This window comes from Mus pahari, chromosome 9 (genome assembly GCF_900095145.1).
Source record: "Mus pahari chromosome 9, PAHARI_EIJ_v1.1, whole genome shotgun sequence".
Lineage (NCBI taxonomy): Eukaryota > Metazoa > Chordata > Mammalia > Rodentia > Muridae > Mus > Mus pahari.
Window position 1 is genome coordinate 27,981,260 of NC_034598.1, and position 22,416 is coordinate 28,003,675.

Consider the following 22,416-nt stretch of genomic DNA (forward strand, 5'->3'; position numbering starts at 1 on the left):
ACTACAAGTCGACATAGCTCCAAGACAGCCAGAGCTACACAGTGAGATGTCTTGAAAACAGTTTATTAAATGTAAAAAAAAAAATTTTCTTTAAGATTTATTATATGTAAGTACACTGTAGCTGTCTTCAGACACTCCAGAAGAGGGCGTCAGATCTTGTTATGGATGGTTATGAGCCACTATGTGGTTGCTGGTATTTGAACTGAGCCATCTCACCAGCCCAAATGTAAAAATTTTTAAGTCTTTTTTTGTTGTTTTTTGAGACAGGGTTTCTCTGTGTAGCCCTGGATGTCCTGGAACTCACTCTGAAGACCAGGCTGGCCTCGAACTCAGAAATCCGCCTGCCACTGCCTCCCAAGTGCTGGGATTAAAGGCGCGCACCGCCACTGCCCGGCTGAAGTCTTAAAATGTATATATGTACATATAGAAAGGTGAACATAGAATGTTGGGAGAAGAGAGCAATTCACAAAACATGAATGGATTCCAGAAATGAACTTGTATAAAATTGCCCACTGAAGGGCTGGAGAGATGGCTCAGTGGCTAAGAGCACTGACTGCTCTTCCAGAGGTCCTGAGTTCAATCCCCAGCAACCACATGGTGGCTCACAACCATTTGTAATGGAATCTGATGCCCTCTTCTAGTGTGTCTGAACTATGATTTTTTTAACTGTGATAGCCTAATGTTAACATAGGATTCCTTCTATTTTTATGACAATTTAGCCAAGGCTAACTTAACTTCCCTTCTAACCCGATCTCCCTGCTTTAATGCAACATACACAGAAGGCAAGCCTCTACACCAAGCTACAGCCCTAGCCCCGGATTTTTACTAGATTTGCATACCTAGCAGTCACTGTTTTAAAAATGTAAAGCTATTTTTGTTTTAGAAAATAAAAGCCACCAAGATCTAAATATAAAGCATTGGTATCTTTATTATGGCATAATGCAGTACTTTATACAGTAATTCATTTTAATGTAAAAACATTTTATGTACAGTTTCAGGAAAACAACTACATAGACAGCTGGAACATAAAAATCAGGCTGTAATTTCAAAGTCCAGAGTTATTTTGATAAAGTGGAAAATATTTTCTCTGTAGAAAATAGTAAAAATGATAACATTTCCCAATAAGTTCATTGAAACCAAATAATAGTTGAATTATACATATAAATAGTTTAGTTTCTGCAATCCAAAAGAAACCTCATTTGTTTGAAAAGTCATGTTTTATTTAAATTGTGTCAATTGAAGTTCTTCCCTCCCCCCCCCTTCACTGTTTGGTTTATGGCAGATCATTTTTCTATAAGGTAACCCATTAATTCGAAATTCAAAATGTTCTTTAGCCTTTCCTCCTGCAGGTAGAGCCAGCATGTCCTTTCACCTTCTTGAAATGGCAAACTCTTATCCCAACAGTGAAATGCTTCACTAAACCATGCCCACATTTATTACAAGCTACAGTTATCAACAAAGAAAATAAAATCCCCACGAATCCTGAGCACAGAGGATGAGCCATCTGGTCAGAGGTCAGGGGGAAAACTGAATCTAAACAGAACAAAGGGTACTGCTTCAACTACCAGGAGCTGATTGGTTGTCAGAGCCCTTTAAAGCCAGGTGTTTGGTAAGGCCAGTTAGGAGGTAAGGACCATACTAAAATAAAGGTCTTAGTTGATCCAAACAATTAAGAAAAATAAAAAAACAAAACAAAACGACAGTGTGTGGTTCTGACTTTCCTTCCAAGCCTGTTCTAAGGTCCCTAGGTGGGGACGCCGAGTAGGGGCTATGCTTCAGTTCCCTCAAAGCAGGAGCTTAAAATGGCACAGCTTGTCGTAGGACTCTCTGAGCTGTGATAATTTTTCAAAGGAGAAGCAGCTTAACAGAAATAGATTTTACATTGTGGTTTAAGATCCAAGCCACTGAAAACAAGCCTGTCCCACTGTGCCCTTTAACAGCCCCAGACTGCGCACTAGCAGACACAGCCCTTGAAGGAGCCACAACTCAGGATGTGCTCACCACTCAAAGCACACTTCTCCACCTCCTCACCTGTCACAATCAAAGACACCTTTGTGGCTTTTATTGAGACATTTTTCAGCAACACCAACTGAGCCCCATGCTCCATTATTTCTTCTTGATAAATCGATCTGCCAAAAGTGGGGTACAAGCACTTACATACCATTTATCCAGTCTCATTACTGACGAAAAAAAATCTAGACATGTTAGGCATTTGGGCCTGAACTTTACAGACACTGGGTCCTATTAAAATGTACTTCTATATACACTTGTCTGGAGAATTCACTGGAACACAAATCACCTAATGAGTATGTGAAGACACTATAGAGTGAATCTATGCCGTCTTCTTTCCACCCTCAACAGCCAGAGCCTTGCACAAACTATTCAAATCAGCGAAGTCTGAAGCAGCTCTTGAAAAGCACTGCTCAGCATCAAACCTCAGCAGACACATATAAACACAGCAATTGTTTGTGGAGTGCAGGATGCCCAAGAATGCAAACACATTCCGCCCTGACTCTTGCAGTCCTCCAGAGACTGAGGTACCTCCTAGGGACTCGCTTTGAAGGATGAATAGGACACGTGTATAGGGATTAGAGATGCGGTTTAGTTGTAGGGCGTGTGCATGCTATGCTTGTGTGAGGTTCTGAGCTTAGGCCCCAGTGAGCACACACACACAAAGATGAAATTACAAGATCAACACACCAAGATAGGCAGATCCATGGTTGGTTTTACTTTGTAAATCTAAAAGTATGTTGGAAAATGATGCAATGAATTCTTATCCCTTTTCAAAATGAAGAGTTTGTGATAGTTAGTTAGTTGGACAGTTCAGAAGCCTCTCTGCAAGGAAGGGGGGGACTGAGAAGTGGTAAAAAAGGAACAAAGCACTGGGGCTTTGTCCTCAGGATAGACCATGGGGTCCACAGTGGGAACAGTTCCTTCCGGCCTCTACTCACTGACCAAACGCTTTACTAAAACTCCGCTTCTGGCCTTTGTTGCCACCTCCTGGTCGCTGTCCTCGGAAGTTTCTATTTCCTCCTCCATGTCCCTGTCCCCGGAAGTTCCTGCTTCCACCCCGCTGTCCTCTGAAAGCACCACGGCTGCCATCACGCTGACCCCTGCCACCTCGATATCCTTCTGGAGGTCCTTCCAGCTCTGGCTGCTCGGTGGCCACGGTGAGCTGCCAGCGCCTTGAATCATGCCACTTCTCCTGTGAATAGAAGGTTTGTTCCATGATTTTATTAAATTTGGTAAAGCCATAAGAAAAACGAATTGTCATGTCTGTAAGGAACAAGCTGTTAAGTGCTTTAAAAAGCTGCTAGTACCAAAGCTATGTGACTAGTATGGGGACAAACCCTCCGAAGGCCAGTTCTCATTCTACGTTTTGAGTTTGCTGCAGCTGTCTGAGGTACACACTTGGCACAGTGCTAGAAAACAACAGTAGCGGCAGGTGTGCAGGGAGCGCTCTGCAGAGAGCAGCACTGCAGATGCTGGGCCCAGGTCCTGGGAGCAGCAAGGCAGGCCAAGCAGCAAGGTCACAACAGCACAGGGGGACAGATCTCTGCAGCCCACATTGTCATTCTGCTTTCAGAAGGAATACTGAGGGTCTACAAACATTAAAAGCAAAAAGAAAATACCTGTATTTCTGTGACTGCTTCAGTGCGGACATCAAAACAAACCCCCTAAAACCCAAAGGAGGAAGAGTTAGTCCAACCAACACAGATACACCAAAATACAAAGAAAGTAGCAGGCTGAGGTCACGGACCCTAGAGCACAGCTAACCTGAGCTCCTGAGAACAGCAGCAGGAGGGGAAAGGTCTGCAGCTGCTTGACTAGGCATTCCTGACTAGTGCACTGTGCTAAGCCGGAGTCAGAATGACAATGAAAAGCAGAAAATTAAACTGTCTTAGTTTTTCATAGTTCAGTTTTCTGTGAGAACACTGGAAAAGGGATCTACCTAGTCTACATCGTCAGATCTTTGGTAAGCACTTTCCTTATCCGTCGGGGAGGGTGCCATCAGTACCAAATGACTCCTGTAATGGCAGTCAGGTGCTGAAGGACCCTGGCATTTGTGGGCTTCTCCAGAACACTGGGCATTCAGGTATCCAGAGAGGTTTTGTCCTTGAGTAGGTCACAGGCTTGAGGCCATCCATTGTAAGTAATCAGAACAGGAGAAAATATTCTGCCCCAAGAACTCTGCCATACAGGTAAGGACTGGGAAGCTGCACGGAGTCTGAGCTCAGTGAAGGACATGCTGGAATGGAAGACGGTGTAAGTGACAGTGGTGGTTTGAACATGCTTGGCCCTTGGGAAGTGGCACTATTAGGAGGGGTGGCCTTGTTGGAGAAAAGTGTCACTGTGTAGGCAGGCTTTGAGGTCTCCCAGTGCTCAAGCTCCTTCCAGTGCAGAAGACTCTCCTGACTGCTACCGAAGTTACCTTCCCCCAGCTACCTTTGGATCAACATTTAGACCTCTTGGTTCCTCCAGCACAAGGTCTGCCTATACACGGCACAGTCCCCACCATGATGCTAAGGGACTGTACACCAGCCCCAATTAAATGTCTGCCTTTATATAAGAGCTGCCTTGGTCACAGTGTCTTTGCAGGGCAATGAAACCCCAAGATAGTGACCAAGGTCAGCTCCCACTGGGAATAAGGTGGTGTGCTGTATCCTGCAGTGCTAGGTGCTAGGGGTGGCAATGGGGAGCTGGACAAGTTTATCTTCAGCTTCTGAAGATGGCTCATGGTTTCTCTGATCAGGCATTACCCACCTCACAAACATCTTTTCCTAATACTGGGCTCTGGGTTTTCCATGTGCATCCATGTGCACACGTGAGTCTGTTTGACCACAGAGGGATCCCATAGTCAGTTTCTCCAATAATACTTATCTGCCCTTTTTATTCTCATTTCCCGTAAGGTAGCAAAAGCTTAAAAGTTTGGGTGCTAAGACTCGAAGTTTCAAACTTGAACTCAAAATACCAAAGTAAGCTACTCTATGATGACGGCAGGGAAGCAGCGGGTGTCGGTGTCTGGCACTGTCTATAGCTTAGCTGAGGACAGCTGTGGAGAGTGAGGAGATCAGCAAGCACCCCATCAGGCAGGGAGAGGACACACCCTGGTGCCCAGGCTAATCCCAGGTGAGCTGAGGTCCCGGAGGCCGGCACTCACCAGTTTTCCTTTGAGGAAGACCATCCCCTTCACTTTGGCATCGACGCTCTCACCCAGCTGCTCCTTAAGTTCTTTCCAAGCGTAACTGATGTTGGGCATCTCAATGGAGCACCGCAGGATCATGGTCACAAAGCCCTTGGGGGAGAAAGGCACACAAACTTGAAAACCAATCGGCGGGCTGGAGAGATGGCTCAGTGATTAAAAGCACCGACTGCTCTTCCAAAGGTCCTGAGTTCAAATCCCAGCGACCACATAGTGGCTCAAAACCATCTGTAATGAGATCGGATGCCCTCTTCTGGTGCATCTGAAGACAGCTACAGTGTACTTAGATATAATAATAAATAAATCTTTAAAAAAAGCCAATTGGCATAAGCTCTTGCTCTGAGGAGGGAAGGATGTCTAGGGAAGCTCTCCATGACAGCGCGCCCCGCCCCGGCCACCCAATGGATGCCAGTGGACTGGGGCAGTCCTAGGAAGGCTGTTGGGAGCACCAATATCAGTACCCAGTCCTTAGCTTTCTAAAAGATCTGCACTGAAGGGGACTGGTGGAGCATGGGGAAGTGATCCATCAGTGAACTTCTTATGCCACATGGGGCTACAATTAATAAACACATGGATTTCAAAGTGTCAAAGGAATTCACCACTGCAACTGTCAAGTTAGTGCACTTTAATTCCGTTATAGCATTTGTCTTTGGCATATTTTAACTCTCATTTGTCTGTGAGCTCGTGTAGAAGCCAGGGATCAGGTCAGAAACCTGTTCTCCCCTCCACTATACAGATCCCGGAGATGGTATTTAGGTGGTTGTAAGGCTTGTGGCAGGCTGTTACCTGCCCAGTCTCACTGACCCTTCATTTAAAAGAAAACTGAAGTAAACCATTACCCATAGCAGTCAGCACCTTGTTTATCCTTCCAACCCACCCCTGGGAAACACCCATCTCTTCTGCCCCTACTGATTCTGTTTTTAATTAGGAAAATGCCAAAACACAGCCAGTGCCTTCATGCCTCTAGAAGGGGGAGGCCAATGAGGAGGTTCAAATGAACCCTTCTAGTTTTGCTTAAGCCCTTTAATAAAGTACCAAAACCTTACTGCTTGTGAGTTGATCAGGGAGCGCTGATCGACTGATGTGGCCCCTGAGATGTGTGCCAGCGCAGCTGCCAGGGCCTCCACAGCTCCCTTCTCCTCAATCAGCCTCTCAGCTGACTGCTTGAAATGGCTAATGGCAGTGGGAGGCACGGAATCCAAGAGCCTGTGTGTAAGAGAATAAGACAAAGAACACTTCAGCAACAAAATAAACGAGCTTTCGAATGGGCATAGGCACGCAAGGGGTGTGGCTAAGCTGGCATGAAGAAGTCCTGGGTTCAATCCCTAGCACTTTATCAACTGGAGGTGCTGCCACATTGCCAGCACTGAGGATGCAGAGGCAGGATGATCTGAAATTCAAGGTCATCTTCTACTACAGTGAGTTCCAGGCACTCTTGGGATACAAGACAAGACTCTGCCTAAGTATAAAACACAATGGGGCTCCAATAGTGCATTTGCCTTTATTGTGCCCTTTGGACAGGACTTTATTTTATCTGCCTGAAAACCTGCTGTGCAGAGCAGACTGGCCTGACACTCATGGTTATCCTCCTGCTGGAATTCCAGACATGTTTCACCACGCCCAGTCCCCATACTGCCTTTAAATGAGAGATTATAAAGTATTTAACTCAAAACAAAACTCTGATTACAAGCAAGCATGTGATGCTACTTTTAAAAGAAGAAAAACCTATCGTCAGTTACACTCTACACTTTCACAAGTGCTCTACAGCAGATCTCAATACCACATGTGTGCAGGCTGGCTTTGTCTTGGCCATAACAAATCAGCACATCGGTATGCTAAGTAGGGTGAGCTGCACTGGCAAAGGGCTGATATCCCAAAGATCATTTCTTACCACTACTAGAATCTGCCTCTTCTTCCTGGTCACCAAGTCCCTATTTCCTGAACTAGTTAGTATCCCATGGCACCACAGGTCCTTAAGGAAAACATGCTACCATAAAATCCATTTAAAACTGCGGCTCAGGGAAGACTCCCAAGCTCTCCTAATACTTCCTGTGCCTGTGGACTCCCTTGCCTACTTACTACCCATTCAAACATTCAAACGGTTCAGTAGAAACAAACTTCCAACTAAATCCTGGGTCATCATGGTTATCAGCCACCATGTGGTTGCTGGGAATTGAACTCAAGACCCGCTGGAAGAGCAGGAGCCAGTGGTCTGAGCCACTGAGCCATCTCTCTCCAGTCCCGTATTACTTCTCATATACACTTAAAAAAAAAAAAAATTAAAGGTCCAAGAAGCAGCATCAAAACAGACCTTGGTGGTGGTATAGACTGTACCTGATGGCATCTTTGCTGGAGGCTTTTATTATTTCCGTTGCAGAAGGAACACCTATCCGTTTAAATTTAATTCCCTACAGAAAAACAAAAAAACCACAATTTCATGGTTTTCAACGATTATTGTTTCTACTGAGGTTAAGTAATTTATTTCTTAAATCTATCAAATAAACCTCTTTACTCTGTTCTATTTCCCAGATTAATAGTTCTAAGGAGTTATATTCTAGGTTGTGGGTGAGCCACAATGCAACACTGTCTCATGCTTTTCTCATCCGTAGACTGAGGCTATGGGATTAGGGACAGAATTAATTCCACAGGTGAACACCCATCTCTTTCCCTCTCTGTGGGTGATGGACTCTGCACCCATCTGATTCCCTCCTCCCACCTCTCTACTCTGTGCAGCAGCCATTAAGGGAAGCTGTCCAGTGCAAGTTAGTCAGCAGTCCTTCTACCATGACCAACAAAGAAAACACAGCTTGCTGCCATGATTCCAAGGACTGACTTTGCCTTCAGAGCTTAGCATGTGTTGAATACAAGTTTGGAAATCACTTTACCGCTTTCTGCTCCACTTGTGCTAACTGGTACTCTTCTTTGTTCTGGTAAAAGCAGATGCAAACCCCCGTCCTTCCAGCTCTTCCTGTCCGCCCTGAACGATGAATGTAAGACTCCACATCCTGTGAAAACCAAGCATATGAGTGACATGACAAAGATCAGGCAGCCTGTGCAGAGCTCGGTGACAAAACTGCTCAAAGAATGGTCCCTGTCCTGTGTGCAAAGATCCCAATGTTCTGTGTATTTCCAAGATTCAAGTGGCTGCAGGAGAAGCATTCAAGCTTATTTTAGTAATATGCCTTATTTACTCTGTACACTCACAAGTTAGAATGTTTCTATTCACAACAGGACATGGAACCTGTCCACATGTTCAAAAGATGAATGGATAAGAAAATGTACACAGTACAAACAGTGAGATGATGAGACCTTTGGGAAGATGGAGGTGACACAGAAGACTGAGTGCACAGCCTAACTGTAATCTCCCTTTCTCTCCATCCATCCAACCATCTAAACTGTCTGTACCGAAGATCAGAAAGGGCCTGAAAACTGCATAAAAGTCAGTGAAAGGACTTTTGTATTGTTATTAAAAGACAAAGAAAGCCCAAGACAAAGCATACCTTTGGCGGACAGCTCTGAACCACCAAGTCAACCTCAGGGATGTCTAAGCCACGGGCAGCAACATTGGTTGCCACCAAAACTCCAAAACTTCCATTTCGGAAACCTTTCAGGGTGATTTCCCTTTGCTTCTGTGGAATGTCGCCATGTAAGGACTGGGCATCCTGCCAAAGAAATCAACTGACCTCAGAATTCAGAATTCCAGACGCAACAAGACACTTTCCACCAGCAACAAGAGCTCAGCTTGGGCAGGGAGTGCCACAAAGTAAAAAACAGATGCCTGCCGGCCTGCCCGCCCGCCCACTCTCGCTCTCTCCCAAATTTATTTATTTTATACTTGAGTGCTGTCTGCAGGTACACCTGCAGGCCAGAAGAGGGCATCAGCGACCACATGGTTGCAGGGAACTCAAGACCCCTGGAAAAGCAAACACTGAGCCATCTCTCCAAACCTTTCCTTTTTTAAGCCTTATTAGCCGGGCGTAGTGGCGCAAGCCTTTAATCCCTGCACTTGGGAGGCAGAGGCAGTGGATCTCTGAGTTCGAGGCCAGCCTGGTCTACAGAGTGAGTTCCAGGACAGCCAGGGCTACACAGAGAAACCCTGTCTTGAAAAAGAAAAAGATTTATTTATGAAGAGATGTCTTCTTGTACCTGCTTCTTACATAGAAAAATCTTTAAACTGTTTGCAGCTCTCAGCCGTTACACCAACTGTTTTGTTTTTCTTTTTTTAAAGGTTTATTTTATTTATATGAGCACTTTGTAGCTGTCTTCAGACACATCAGAAGGGGGCACTCGATCTCATTACAGTGGTTGTGAGCCACCATGTGGTTGGTGGGAATTGAACTCAGGACCTCTGGAAGAACAGTCAGTGCTTTTAACTGCTGAGCCATCTCCCCAGCCCACATCAACTGTTTCTAACTACACTTTCCAAGGCTGAGAATACCACCCAAAGGCGACTATGCCTACTCTGTAAGCGTAGCTTTACCAGTGAACCACCACCACCACCTATGAGGCAGGATTGGTGGATTACATAAACCCCGACCATCAGAGACACTTCCCTAATCTAACACAACCTGGAAGTCGCTGGATAATTGAAAATCAGAATGAAAGCAGAGTCCAAGATAAGACTCACTGAAGACCCAGACTTCAGGTGTGAGAAGGACCAACCTGCTTTATGCACGTGTTCTGAGACAGCTCCTGAGCATCCTTCTTGGTTTCACAGAAGATGATTGTGCGCCCTTGATGACCACTGTACACTCGGATCACATCCCCAATCACCGCTGCCCTTTCTGTCCAGTGACACTTAATGGCCAGGTGCTGAAGACAAGAAGCAACATTTAGTAAAGCCTAGATGGACATTGCAGCTCCCTTCTCAACTCTTACAGCTAACACTTGGTACAGGAAGTAAATGCAGACCTTACAGAGCTGCTGCCACCACTGCTTAGAGGGAAAAAAGAAATCTAAATAAACCCAAGTCAGGAGCAGCATGGTCTATCCCCAGGCTTCTCGCCTTTTTCCAAAGAGCATCTGGTTTCATTGCATTCTAATGTAATCAGGAAACACTTTCCCAGATGCCTGCAGGAAACCAAATAACAGACAAGAAAGGCCTGTGCACACTATGTCCCTTCATCCACTTAAAATACAATCTGCAATAACTACTGTACAGGCCCGCTCTTGGGTGAAATGAATTCATCTAGGTACCGGAGCCTAAGATGAAACAGATTCAAGATGATGCACCAGATTGCTCTGCTGCCCACTAGTAGCTGAACTCTGAACATAACCACTTTGTTTATCTAATTCAAACACAAGGTTTCAAAGACTGAAATCAGGCTGCTAAATGGTGCAATCCAGAAAGCACAGACACCATACATAAAAGAATGTTAATTGGCTCTGCATAGGGACTGAATATCTGGAAAAGGAACTTGGATTTGCTACTGTTAAAACTATTAGACAGGAAACAGAATGACTTAACTAATTCCGGCAACTAAATGAATCATTTACCTCCACAGTTATGGCTGCTTTCTGAGTCTTTTTACCAATCAGGTCCACCTGTTCGTATGTAGATTTCATGTATTTCTTAGCAACATTAAATACCCAATGAGGGCAAGTTGCAGAGAAAAGCAATGTTTGGGGGTTGTCTTCAGAATCTTGGGGGAAAAAGAAGTCAGTGTGAATAATCCAACCAAGCCTGCACACACAGCACTCCACCTCACCTGGCACCTCTACACCGCAGTACCATTACCACGGACCGCTGGCAGCCAGCCATGTATCGAAGACACAAGAATAAAAAGATGCCGAACACTCCCACCACACAAAAACTGAAATGATCTGTCATCATAATGGATCCCCAAATGATAAAAGCATGTGCAATCAGATTTGTTTCCAGCCTCTGTCACTCACACAGGAAATCCATCCCAGGAGGAGGCCCGCCAACTAACTGGATGACCAATTCCGGAAGCCCAGGAACAACCAGCATAGACCGCTAACTAAGCAGCCCACAACCAAACGAGTCCCACAGCAGTTTAGTAGTTTAAGAGTCTAGAACCAGGGCTAGGGGTGCAATTCAGTGACAAAGACTTCAGCTCAATCCTCAGCACCCCCAAACGACAAAAGACCCTCAAAGTATGAGCTCATCTGGATTTAGGGACACTATTGTTCTCAGAAGCCCCAGGGACACAAGCTGACAGAGCAGGTCCAGTGCACTTTACAGCTGCTCACCAGTAGCTCTACTTATGAAGGTCTGTGTTATAGAACCAACTCCAGGTACTGTAGAACTCCAACTGTGACCAGAACCCTCTGATATGAGTGACGGTTATAAAACATGTAGGTGGTTGAATAAACCACTTGACAAAATTTTAGTATCAGTTGATTTATACTTAGTACCTATACACCAGGAATACACTGAGAACTATTAGGAACAGTGATCAAGCTGGCAGAATATGAAATTTTTCTTTTATTCTCCCAAGCTTTCGCTAATTATATAACCTTTTTTTTATCCTTCAATTTCCAAGTTAAGAAAAAAAATTTTTTTAATCCCAAACTTTAGCCAGGTAGTAGTGGCACACGCCTTTAATCCTAGCGCTCAGGAAGCAGAGGCAGGAGAATCTGAGTTCAAGGCCAGCCTTGAGCAGATTGAATACCAGGATAATCAGGGCTACACAGAGAAACCCTGTATCAAAAACCAAGTTTTCCTGAGTGTCCTTATTATCTCCTAGACGACAATTTCACCATGAACCTTCCTTAGGTCCCCTCCATCAGTCCCTTAAATTTGGGGCTTACCTTTCTTGTATGCCACACATAAAATTTCTTCCACTTGATCAGCAAAACCCATATCCAACATCTGGTCGACTTCATCCAGGACAACATGTTTAAGTTTGGTGAGATCTAGCTTGCCATTCTGCAAGTTTTCTTTATTAAGACCTGGGGTCCCAACCAGGATATCGATCCCACTCCGCATTCGTTCAACTGTAAAGAAAACCAAAAAAAAGAGATGCCTTGTTTTCAAACTCCTTTTATCAAGCATTAAATACATTTTATTCTAAACTATTACTACACAGCTACAAAGTAATGACAGCCACAACCCCAGGGGTGCATCCACCCCTGAGAGAAGGGCTGGGCCATTCCTAACACAATAGGAAAATGATCCACCAGCAAACAGTGGCACAAGAACGACTTCCTGTTTGGCTGACAGAAAATGTCAAGACTTCACAGACCATAAGTGATAATCTTAGAGAAAAATAGAAACAGTATTATTTTGGTTTGTTTTGAGACAGGGCATCAATATGTAGTTCTTGAACGCAGTGAGAGGGCACAGAAGGGCAACTACTCTATGGAAACACCGGGACCACGGTGCTCACCCTCTGTGCCTCTGACATGGAGGCAATCCGGAGGCTGTTCTGACTGTGCTGCCGCTGTAGTCTACAGACTACACTAGGCATCCTACCTTATTCAATACAACCTTCACAAAGGAAAACTAAGCAATTTGGACACCTAATTAGTATGGGATCAGTCAAGATTCAATCAAACCCAGGCCTTCCAAAGCCAGGGAGGATGGCTTTGTGCCATCCTCATTGTGTGCCAATGTTTGATCTTCCTTTCCAAGAGAGAGCATGGTTCTAATTAGGAAACAATAGAATGGGAAGAAGGGACTGCACCCTTAGCTGATGCTTGTGAAAAAAAGAGCCACCTGCAGCAAGAAACGCACATGTAAAAGGAGCGAGCGAGACTGTCACCGTGTCTGTCCTCTTAGTCAGAGCACTCAACACCCAAACCAAGGTTACCTAGGACCCCACTCTTCACCATCTTTAAAAAGCAGGCAAGAGAGAAACCCCGAAAATGTGACACACTTCAAGTTGATGAGGCACCCACAACAGCTTCCCCCAGCTTTTGAATGTACTTACTCTGACCACCGTAGGGAGTTCCACCATAAAAACAAGCTACAGACAGCTTTTTGGTGATGTCGCTGAAGTCTTTGCTCACTTGATTTGCTAATTCTCTGGTGGGTGCAAGGACTAGCACCTGAAAGAGAGAAACCCAGGATTCCTAAGTGCTGTTCAGTGTGTCTCTCTGCCTCTCCAGAATCAGCTCATCCTCCCCACCCTGCTATACACGGAAACCAGTCACCATGTGCCCGGAGAGAAATCCCACATACTACATGGACAGGAGCTAATACCATCCCCAAGCAGTGTTCTAAGAGCCTGTGGTCATACCAATCAGAAGTAAGTGTGTACACACTGCTGCTCCAGAAAACTAGCGGAGAACTACAGAGTTGCAGTAAAACAGCCTCGAGGAGCTACACCCACAACATTAGTGGATACTCCAGTTTTCCCTGCTGCCTTAGGCGCTGAGAAGTACTTTCTACTTATTATTCCAAATTAATTCTCAACAACTTTTGGGGCAGACATTAAAGAGTAAATAATGAGTCCAAAGGCCAGATGGAGACTAAGCTTGAACTCAAACTGCAGCAGGCAGGGCTCAACCCTTGCAGACAAGTCCTTTATACTCACTCGGCTCACTCTGGGCAATAGCGGAAACACTGATCCAGAAGCCAGTCGTGCCTTATATATACCAGCATGAGAGGCAGAGACAAGTGGATCTCTGTGGGCTAGGTAGGCATCAGCCAAGTCTATAGAGACTGTGTCAAAAATAAATACCCAGGACCAAAACTATGAGACCCAAGAACATCCAACATTTTTTTTTTTTTTTGGTTTTTCGAGACAGGGTTTCTCTGTATAGCCCTGGCTGTCCTGGAACTCATTTTGTAGACCAGGCTGGCCTTAAACTCAGAAATTCGCCTGCCTCTGCCTCCCGAGTGCCACCATGCCCGACTCAACATTCAACATTTTAAATGAAATATGAACATTAGTAAACATGGATGATCACAAGCACAGAGCACGTTATAGCGACACACAGAGCTGATGGCCAACGGTCTGAAAGATTCACCCCTGCCCATCTCAGATACACTGAGTGAGTGAGACAAGGACCTCACAGGTTCTGAGAGCTATCCCTGAGCCTGGGATGCACTTAGGATAGTTACCTGAGGGGCTCGGCCTCTCTTCCTCTCTTGTAGCCCACCTTGAAGTTTCTCAATCAAAGGGATAGCAAAAGAGAATGTCTTCCCAGTTCCTGTTCGTGCCTGGGCAATTAAGTCTTTCCCACTGTACACATGGTGGAAGGTCTTGGCTTGTATAGGAAACAGGAAGTTCACCCCACGAGCTGTAAACAAATCAATTGTCACCTTTGTTTTATTTCCAGTATCAGGGAGCAAACCCCGAGGCTTTGCTAAAATACCAACCCAACTTTAGTACAGTCATACTCATGGTCCCACAGAATTAAGGAATTCTACCCTTCCTTTCCTTCCTTCCTTCCCTCCCTCCCATCCATCCCTCTATCTATCTATCTATCTATCTATCTATCTATCTATCTATCTATCTATCTACTTATTTTATGTATATGAGTACACTGTAGCTGTTTCCAGACACAACAGCAGAGAGCACTAGATCCCATTACAGATGGTTGTGAGCCACCATGTGGTTGCTGGGAATCAAACTCAGGATCTCTGGAAGAGCAGTTAGCGCTCTTAACCACTGAGCCATCTCTCCCTGATTCTACCTTTTCATGAACATTTACAAAGTCAGGGTCAATATATTCCTAGTATATTCCAAGTGGAACCCACTAGACTGAAAATTATTTTTAATAACTTCTAATTGTAATTTAAAGTGTGATTGTTACTTCTGATCAAATCTCACCCACAAGCTCCTTTAAACTTTAAAAAAGGAGGGTCTATGACTCCTTTACCCCTTAAGACTGTGCTGTGCCAGGGGAAGCACCTGACCTGTTCGGCTGGAACAGACCTCAGGTGGGAGAGGATGACAGATCACACTTCTGAATGTGGACTACGTTTAGTAACTGACCCCACGTGTAATGCAGTCTCCTCCACTGTAGCCTGCAGGATGAATGGTCTCCACTCACCACAGCAGGAGCTAAGTTAGGATGCTCTGGACCTCACCTTTGAGAAGCTTGACAGTCTCTTCAGAGATGGGAAAATTAGAGAAGGCTCCTTCTTTCTGCTCCACGGGTATTTCCTATCAAAGCAAAAGATCACTGAAATCAGTAATTCACACCCAAGTGAATGCAGAAAGCCTTTGGAGAAAGAGAAGCCATCCTCTCACAGCTCTGGAGCAGAGCAGAGGAACTTGCTGTGTAAACCCTGAGGAACTGAGTGTGATCAGCAGAACCCACAGGGCAGACAGAGAACTGATTCCACAAGTTGTTCAACCTCCACACACACGCCATGGTACGTGAACCAGCCCTTCACAAAAACTAAATGTTTTTTAAAAAGAGGAAAAAAGCTCACCCAAACACACCAGTTTACAAACCAATCAAAGAGGGGCTGGTGAGATGGCTTGGTGCATAAAAGCCCTGGCTAACCTGACAAGACAACTGAGTTCAACCTACAGACCCCATGATAGGGAAAAAAAAAAAAAAAAAAAAAAAAAAGATTTGGGCTGGAGAGATGGCTCAGCGGTTAAGAGCACTGACTGCTCTTCCAAAGGTGCTGAGTTCAAATCCCAGAAACCACATGATGTTCTCTTCTGGTGTGTCTGAAGACAGTTACATCATACTTCGATATAATAATAAATAAATCTTTGGATTTGCTCCAGAGCAAGCAGGGCTGGAGCGAGCAGGGCTGAAGTGGGGCAGACTGGAGGGAGCAGAGGTCCTGAATTCAATTCCCAGCAACCACATGATGGCTCACACCAACTGTTTAATTACAGTGTACTCACATACATAAGAAAGAAAGAAAGAAAGAAAGAAAGAAAGAAAGAAAGAAAGAAAGAAAGAAAGAAAGAAAGAAAGAAAGAAAGAAAAAATCCCTCAAAGTTCCCTGCAACTTCTAGGCACACACCTGCATGTTCCCTTGTGCTGCACAGCGAGTTCAAGGCCAGTCTGGAAATGTATCAGCAAGACCCAGTCTCAACCCACCTTGTACCTAATAAAGAGGCCTGGGTGTGCCTTTATTCTTAGTATTTGAGAGGCAGATCTCAAAATAAAAATAAAAAAAANAAAAAAAAAAAAAAAAGGCAGATCTCTATGAGGTCTAGGCTATCCAGGAATATGAAGTGAAACCTTATCATTAGAACAAACAAACAAACAAACCTATAAGCTGGATAGTGGTGGCACACTGCTTTAATCTAGCACTTGGACAAATCTCTGAGATCAAGGCCAGCCTGGTCTACAGAGTGAGTTCCAGAACAGCCAAGGCTATACAGAGAAACCCTGTCACAAGGAAAGGGAAAAAAAGGGGTATTAAAAAAGTGGGGACCTGAGAGATCAATCACTGATTAAGAATATACTTACAGCTAAGTGTGGTGGTACATACTTTTAATCTCAACACCCCAACACCGGGGGAGATATCTCTCTCTCTCTCTCTCTCTCTCTCTCTCTCTCTCTCGGTGAGTTCTAGGCAGCCTGCTCTACATAATGAACTCTAAAACAACCAGGGCTATGTGGAGTGACCCTGTCTCAAAAAACCAAACCAAACCAAAACAGAGGACCCATGTTCAATTCCATATATAACTGCAGAGGCTGCTGACTCAAATGGGCAACAGTACACATATGTGGTATACACACATAGAGGCAAGCAAACAGTATACACAAGACACACACATCCAGCAGAGGTCCAGGTTTGAGTCCCAGCATGCACATGGAGGTTCACAGCCATCCATAACTCTGGTTCCAGGGGATCCAAAGGGCACTAGGCACTAACAAGGCTCACAGATACATATCCAAGCAAAACACCCATACGCATAAAAATAATAAAATAAACCTGGAATATTATTAAAGCAAATACTTAGTAGAAAAGAAATGAGGAAGTTGATTTCTAAACATTACATGCATTATATACCTATTAAATATACTCAGCATGTTGTATATGTACAATAAATACATTGTAAGGAAGCATCAAAACTGCCAACTGGCTACCTTTCCACCTCCAGAGGAGGGAAGCTAAAATTCTACAAAGCTTCTTTCCTTCAGATTAAATTTTCTTATTTTCTTAATACTTTTCAGTGAGGAAAAACCTGTCAACACTGAGGGTCTCACCGAGGAGCCCCCTGGTCTGGACCTCTACATCCTCCTGCCTTGGCCTCCATGGTGCTATGGTTACAGGCATGAGCCAGCACACCCAGCCTGGGCTGTTCTTCCCCAGGTTGCTGGACAATCACAAAATCCATACCACAGTGGACATGGACACTTAACCTTGTTCAATACAAGTAACTCAATGGCCGGGGTGGGGGGAGGGGGGAACACACCAAGCACACCTCATCTTGGTTTGTTTATTGGGATCAAAATTCAGTGACAGGGAACCTAGGAGTTACACAGTTGTGACTTTCCAGCTGCTTTCAGACTTAGCAAGTGGAGCAAGGCTTTCCCTGAACTTCAACACACCTCATTTGTGAACAGTGTCTCGACACAACAGGTAACAGCTTCTGTGTACTTACTTATGGATGGGTATGAGTGTTTATCTGCAGGTCTGTGCACTACATACATGCTGGTGCATATGGAGGCCAGAGCCCCTCTGCAGCTTGTTACATACCCCAAAGAGATGCTGACATAACAAATTTTCTTCTACTATTAACACAGCATGCATGTTCAAGACCCCAGGTTCGGCCTCCACTACCCAAACACTTTTAAAACGATTGCAATTATGCTTAGCCACTACCTATTTTTCTCTAAGAACGAAACAGCCTAGTACAACTTTGCCAGCAGGTGGGACAACAGCAGGGAAAACATTTATCCCCAAGCCTGACAACCCAAGTTCCACCCCCAGGACCCACACACTGGAGGGAGCATGAAGTCCTGCAAGTGTTGCCTGCACACACACACGCACGCGCGCGCGCGCACACACACACACACACACACACACACACGCACACACACACACACACACGCCCAGCACAGGCACACACTCACCTTTTCTGTCTCACTACTACTTTCTTCACCAGGAGCATCACTGGAGTTGGACTGTGGCTCAGACTGGGAGAGTCCATTCTTCAGCTTGGGGCTTTTCTCCCCCATGTCTCCGTTTGCTTCCTTCCCTTTCTTCATCTTCTTGGGCTTAGGAATGTCTGCCTCTTCTTCGGAAGGCTCCTCTGTTTTTATCTCTTTGGTTTTAGAGGCTGCTTTCTTCTCAAGGGGCTCCTTTTTCTTCTTGGAGGTTTTGCTTTTAGAAGCAGTGTCATCTTGAGGCTCCTCCTCCTCCTTCTTGGCCTTCTTGGATTTAGGGGGATCTACATCATCTTCAGAAGGCTCTTTCTTTTTAACTGTTTTCTTTGCTTTGGAGGAAGTGGCCTCTTCCATTCCTTCTGTTGCTTCTTCTGTCTTTGATTTTGTCCTCTCTTTTCTAGTTTTCTAAAAATTTATGACACAGCAAAAACTTCAATAAACAATAAAGCTGCTATACTTGCGTTTTACAACTATTTATAGTTGTGAAAAACACAGCTTTAGGCATTTCAACATTGTATAAGTTAAAAAAATCAACCCCGAAATTATACCCATACAGCTAATGTGAACTGAGCTGCTGATGTGGGCGCGTGTGTGCAAACACTTTAAAAGGAGACCATGAATTTGAAATGAGCAAGGTGGGAATTCCATGAAAGGGGCTGGAGGGAGGAGAGGGGAAGAGTAATGTAATTATAATTCTGGCTATCATGGGAATGAACCCTGCAACACCAGGCTGGTATTGAACTCACAAGAGATCTGACTGCCTATGCTTCCTAGGGTTAAAGTCATGTGCTACTACACCTGGCTTAATGTAATTTTAATTATAAAAGGTCCCACAGTATGCTTTTTAATACCACTTCTTAGCTAAAATGGAAAGAAGTATATTGCAATAGTCACTAACACGGGGGAAACCAAAGAGCTCTTCAAACTAAGTCTTCAGGTCATATTGGCCAACCATTATAAAACTAATTATTTTTCTTTGAGACAGGGTTGCCCTGTGTAGCCCTGGCTGTCCTGGAACTCACTCTGTAGACCAACCTGGCCTCAAACTCAGAAATCCACCTGTCTCTACCTCCCAAGTGGGATTAAAGGTGTGTGCCACACAAAACTAATTTAAGAGACTCCCAAGACTCTAAACTACATACTCCAAAAAAAATGGTTCAGGGGGCAAAATGCTTACTCTGCCAGCATGAGGGATTGACAGTTAACTCTAGCACCCACTGAATAATGGGTGTGGTGGCACATGCCTGTCACCCTAGCTGGTGAGGCTGGAGTGGGCAACTAGCCAGCTGCGGTGTCCCCAAAGGTGTGTACCACTACAAGCCAGGGAAGGGGCGATGCACACCTTTAATCCCATCACTCAGGAGTTAGAGGGAGGTGGCTCTCTAAGTTCATGGCCAGCCTGGTCTACAGAGCAAGTTCTAGAATAGCCAGGGCTATAGAGAAACTGTCTGTGGGTGGAGGGTGGGGTGAGAGTGGGGAACATAAGTGATACAGGCACCCACCCAAGATTGACCTCAAATTCTGTACACGCAGGGGCAAGCATATCCACCCCACGGAGGAACACACAGTGTCAGTGAGCAAGCACTGTCCAAAAGGTAACTATGAAAGAAAGAAAACTTTGGGTGTCCTCAGACATAACAGGTTTCTTTTCCCTCCAAAACACTCAAGAAATTTGTACTTCAACGTGGATTCTCATAGACAGCATACGAAACAAACAAAACTACCCCAAAAAATTCCCCTATCATTTGCATATGCAAAACTTTCTTTGCACTTTATTTAAATGTGCAACTTTTCATATCATGGAAAATTTGTAGCGATTATTAGCCACCTACTAGATAAGACTCTAGTAGTGTCCCAGGCAGTAAGCACAGGACTAAATCACAATGGACTAAATTCTCAAGTCATGGCCTAAGGCAGTGATTCTCAACTTTCCAAATAGTTCATGTTATAGTGACCCCCAGCCATAAAATTATCCCGTTGCTACTTTAATTTTTGCTACCGTTATGAATCATAATGTAAACATCTAACTAATATGCAGAGTATCTGTCAGGCTGAGAACCGCTGGGCTAAGGGCTAGAGCTACAACTCTGAGGGACAGCACCTGCCAGCACGTGAGCGGCCCAAGGTTTGGTCCCTGGTACCACAAAAACCATCTTAAAAATATTAGATTATGGACAATTTCTCCGACCCATGAACATGTTATCTGTTACATACATGAAAAACAGGAAGTCGGGTTCGGAATATAAACGCGTAGCCAGGTCCCTCCCTCCAGACTTCAGCATCAGGCAGCTGAACACGCGGATGCGAACCGGGAACCCGGAACGCTGTGCTCCGTGGTTTCCACCTAATCCAAACACTACTGCTGCTTCTTTAAAAGGCCCCTACCTTCAAAGTCCCCGGAGACAGCAAAAACCTCAATTAAGTCGTACAACATAGGAGTTCCGGGATAATTTCCGAACCCTCCTACTTTGATCACTAGATTGTCACAAGTTAAATAAATATTTTCATGTAAGGAATTAAGAAGAGACAAGGCGATTTAACAGTGTTCACACAGATCCTTCTATATAACAGGGAGATCACTTAGCCAACCCCGTTTTCTGTTTTGGGTTTTTTTTCTTTTCCTTTTCTTTTTTAAAGGGGGGAACTGTGTCTGTGTCACTGCAGATGCCGACCATGTGCGCAAGTTTCTGACTTTGCCGTCTGCGGCTCCGGTGCGCACTGTGACGCGATCGGCAATCCCTTCCGCACTCCCAAGCCTGGCCAGCCGGCACGGCGTGTCAGAGGGCCGGCCACGAGCTCCCGGCCCGGCTCAGTTCGGGGGATCCCCCGAGGCTCACCTTCTCGCTCGGCTTCGGCTGCGTCTCCATGTTCTCCTCGGCCCCGTCTGAGCCCGCCTTGGACGCACTGCGGAGTTTTCCCGGCATTTTTCAGCAGCAGCAGCTTCTCAGGCCTACCGGCTTCCTCAACCGCGTGCGAAGGAGAGAGAGCGACGGAGAAAGCGGACCTCCTCTCAACCGGGACGATTCGTCACTTCCGCTGGGGAAGCGCATCCGGCGGAAGTAGCGTGACCGGCACGGCTGCGGTTCGGCCCGGTGTGTGCGGCGTGGAGGTCTCTGCGTGGTCTAACTACAGCGGGATCGCCAACGCTAGACTTGGAGAACGACACTGCTGCCTCCGCTTCCCGAGTCTGGGGTTACCAAGCCGGCAACATTTTCCCAGGAAAAGCCGTGCGATGTGTAGGCTACCTGTGGAAAACTCTTGGGAGGTGACAGCTAAACTCAGGTGCCTTGGTGAGCACCGGACCTCAGTCCTGTGACCTGAATTTGTGATCCCTGGAAAACAGAACCAACTGCGCAGTTTTATCGCTCACGCGCGCAGTGGCACCCAGATGCGTGCCGCACAACACAATGAGCAATGTAGAAGAACCAGAATTGGCAGGGAGTATGGGGTGCACGCCGCTAATTTCAGCACCCAGGAGCAAGAGGTAGACGAATCTCTATCGACTCCTGCGTGGTGCACATAGTTCAAGGCCAGCCAGACACATGATGAGATAGATTGTCTCAACAGCTCTCTTCCCTCATGCCAAGTAACAACAAAAAATACCCACAGTTCACAAAAGTCTGGCCCTTTATTCATGTGTGCACTTTATAAACTTCCTGGTTATTCTTGTAGTGACAGACAGGATTCTAATAACATCCAAGCCCTGCTTGTCCTCAAACACTACAGACCGAAGTTTCTCAATCCGTGGGTCGATACTCAGTTGGGGTTCAACGACCCTCTTACCAGGGGTCACATCAAATATTTACATTAATATTCAATAGCAAAATTAGTTTTGAAGTAGCAGTAATTTTTTTCAGAGGTGAGGACTGAACCCAGAGCCTTGTGCTTGCTAGGCAAGCGCTCTAAAGCTGAGCTAAATCCTCAACAACTAAAATTAATTTTATGGTTGGAGATCACCACAACGTAAGGGGCATTAAAGGGTTGCAGCATTAGGAAGATTGAGAACCACTGTTATAGACTAATGTAAGAGATGGACAGTTATCACTGGGTTTGAGGGCAGACTCAGCCCCGTATCAGGGCCTTGAGACTAGGAATGGATTCCCAAAGATGCCTAAACTGGACACTTTACTACTACCATTGTGTAAGGGAAAGTGGCCAATTCAATGATCGGTGACAATGCTGGTTTTGAGTCAGGCTCTCACTGTACATCC

At 45.2% G+C, this 22,416-nt stretch overlaps 1 protein-coding gene across 1 annotated transcript; it reads right to left on the reverse strand.

Moving 5' to 3' along the window:
- Positions 1 to 904: 904 nt before the first annotated feature.
- Ddx21 (DExD-box helicase 21) lies at positions 905 to 21,209 on the reverse strand. The gene is made up of 15 exons (XM_021204665.2): positions 21,043 to 21,209; positions 18,173 to 18,610; positions 15,207 to 15,282; positions 14,235 to 14,413; positions 13,099 to 13,216; positions 11,978 to 12,163; positions 10,700 to 10,845; positions 9,866 to 10,015; positions 8,704 to 8,865; positions 8,089 to 8,208; positions 7,538 to 7,611; positions 6,250 to 6,409; positions 5,162 to 5,296; positions 3,633 to 3,677; positions 905 to 3,205 (listed from the first exon to the last, which is right to left on the reverse strand). The coding sequence occupies exons 1-15, from the start codon at positions 21,127 to 21,129 to the stop codon at positions 2,948 to 2,950; spliced, it is 2,334 nt and encodes a 777-aa protein (XP_021060324.1). The 5' UTR covers positions 21,130 to 21,209; the 3' UTR covers positions 905 to 2,947.
- Positions 21,210 to 22,416: the final 1,207 nt, after the last annotated feature.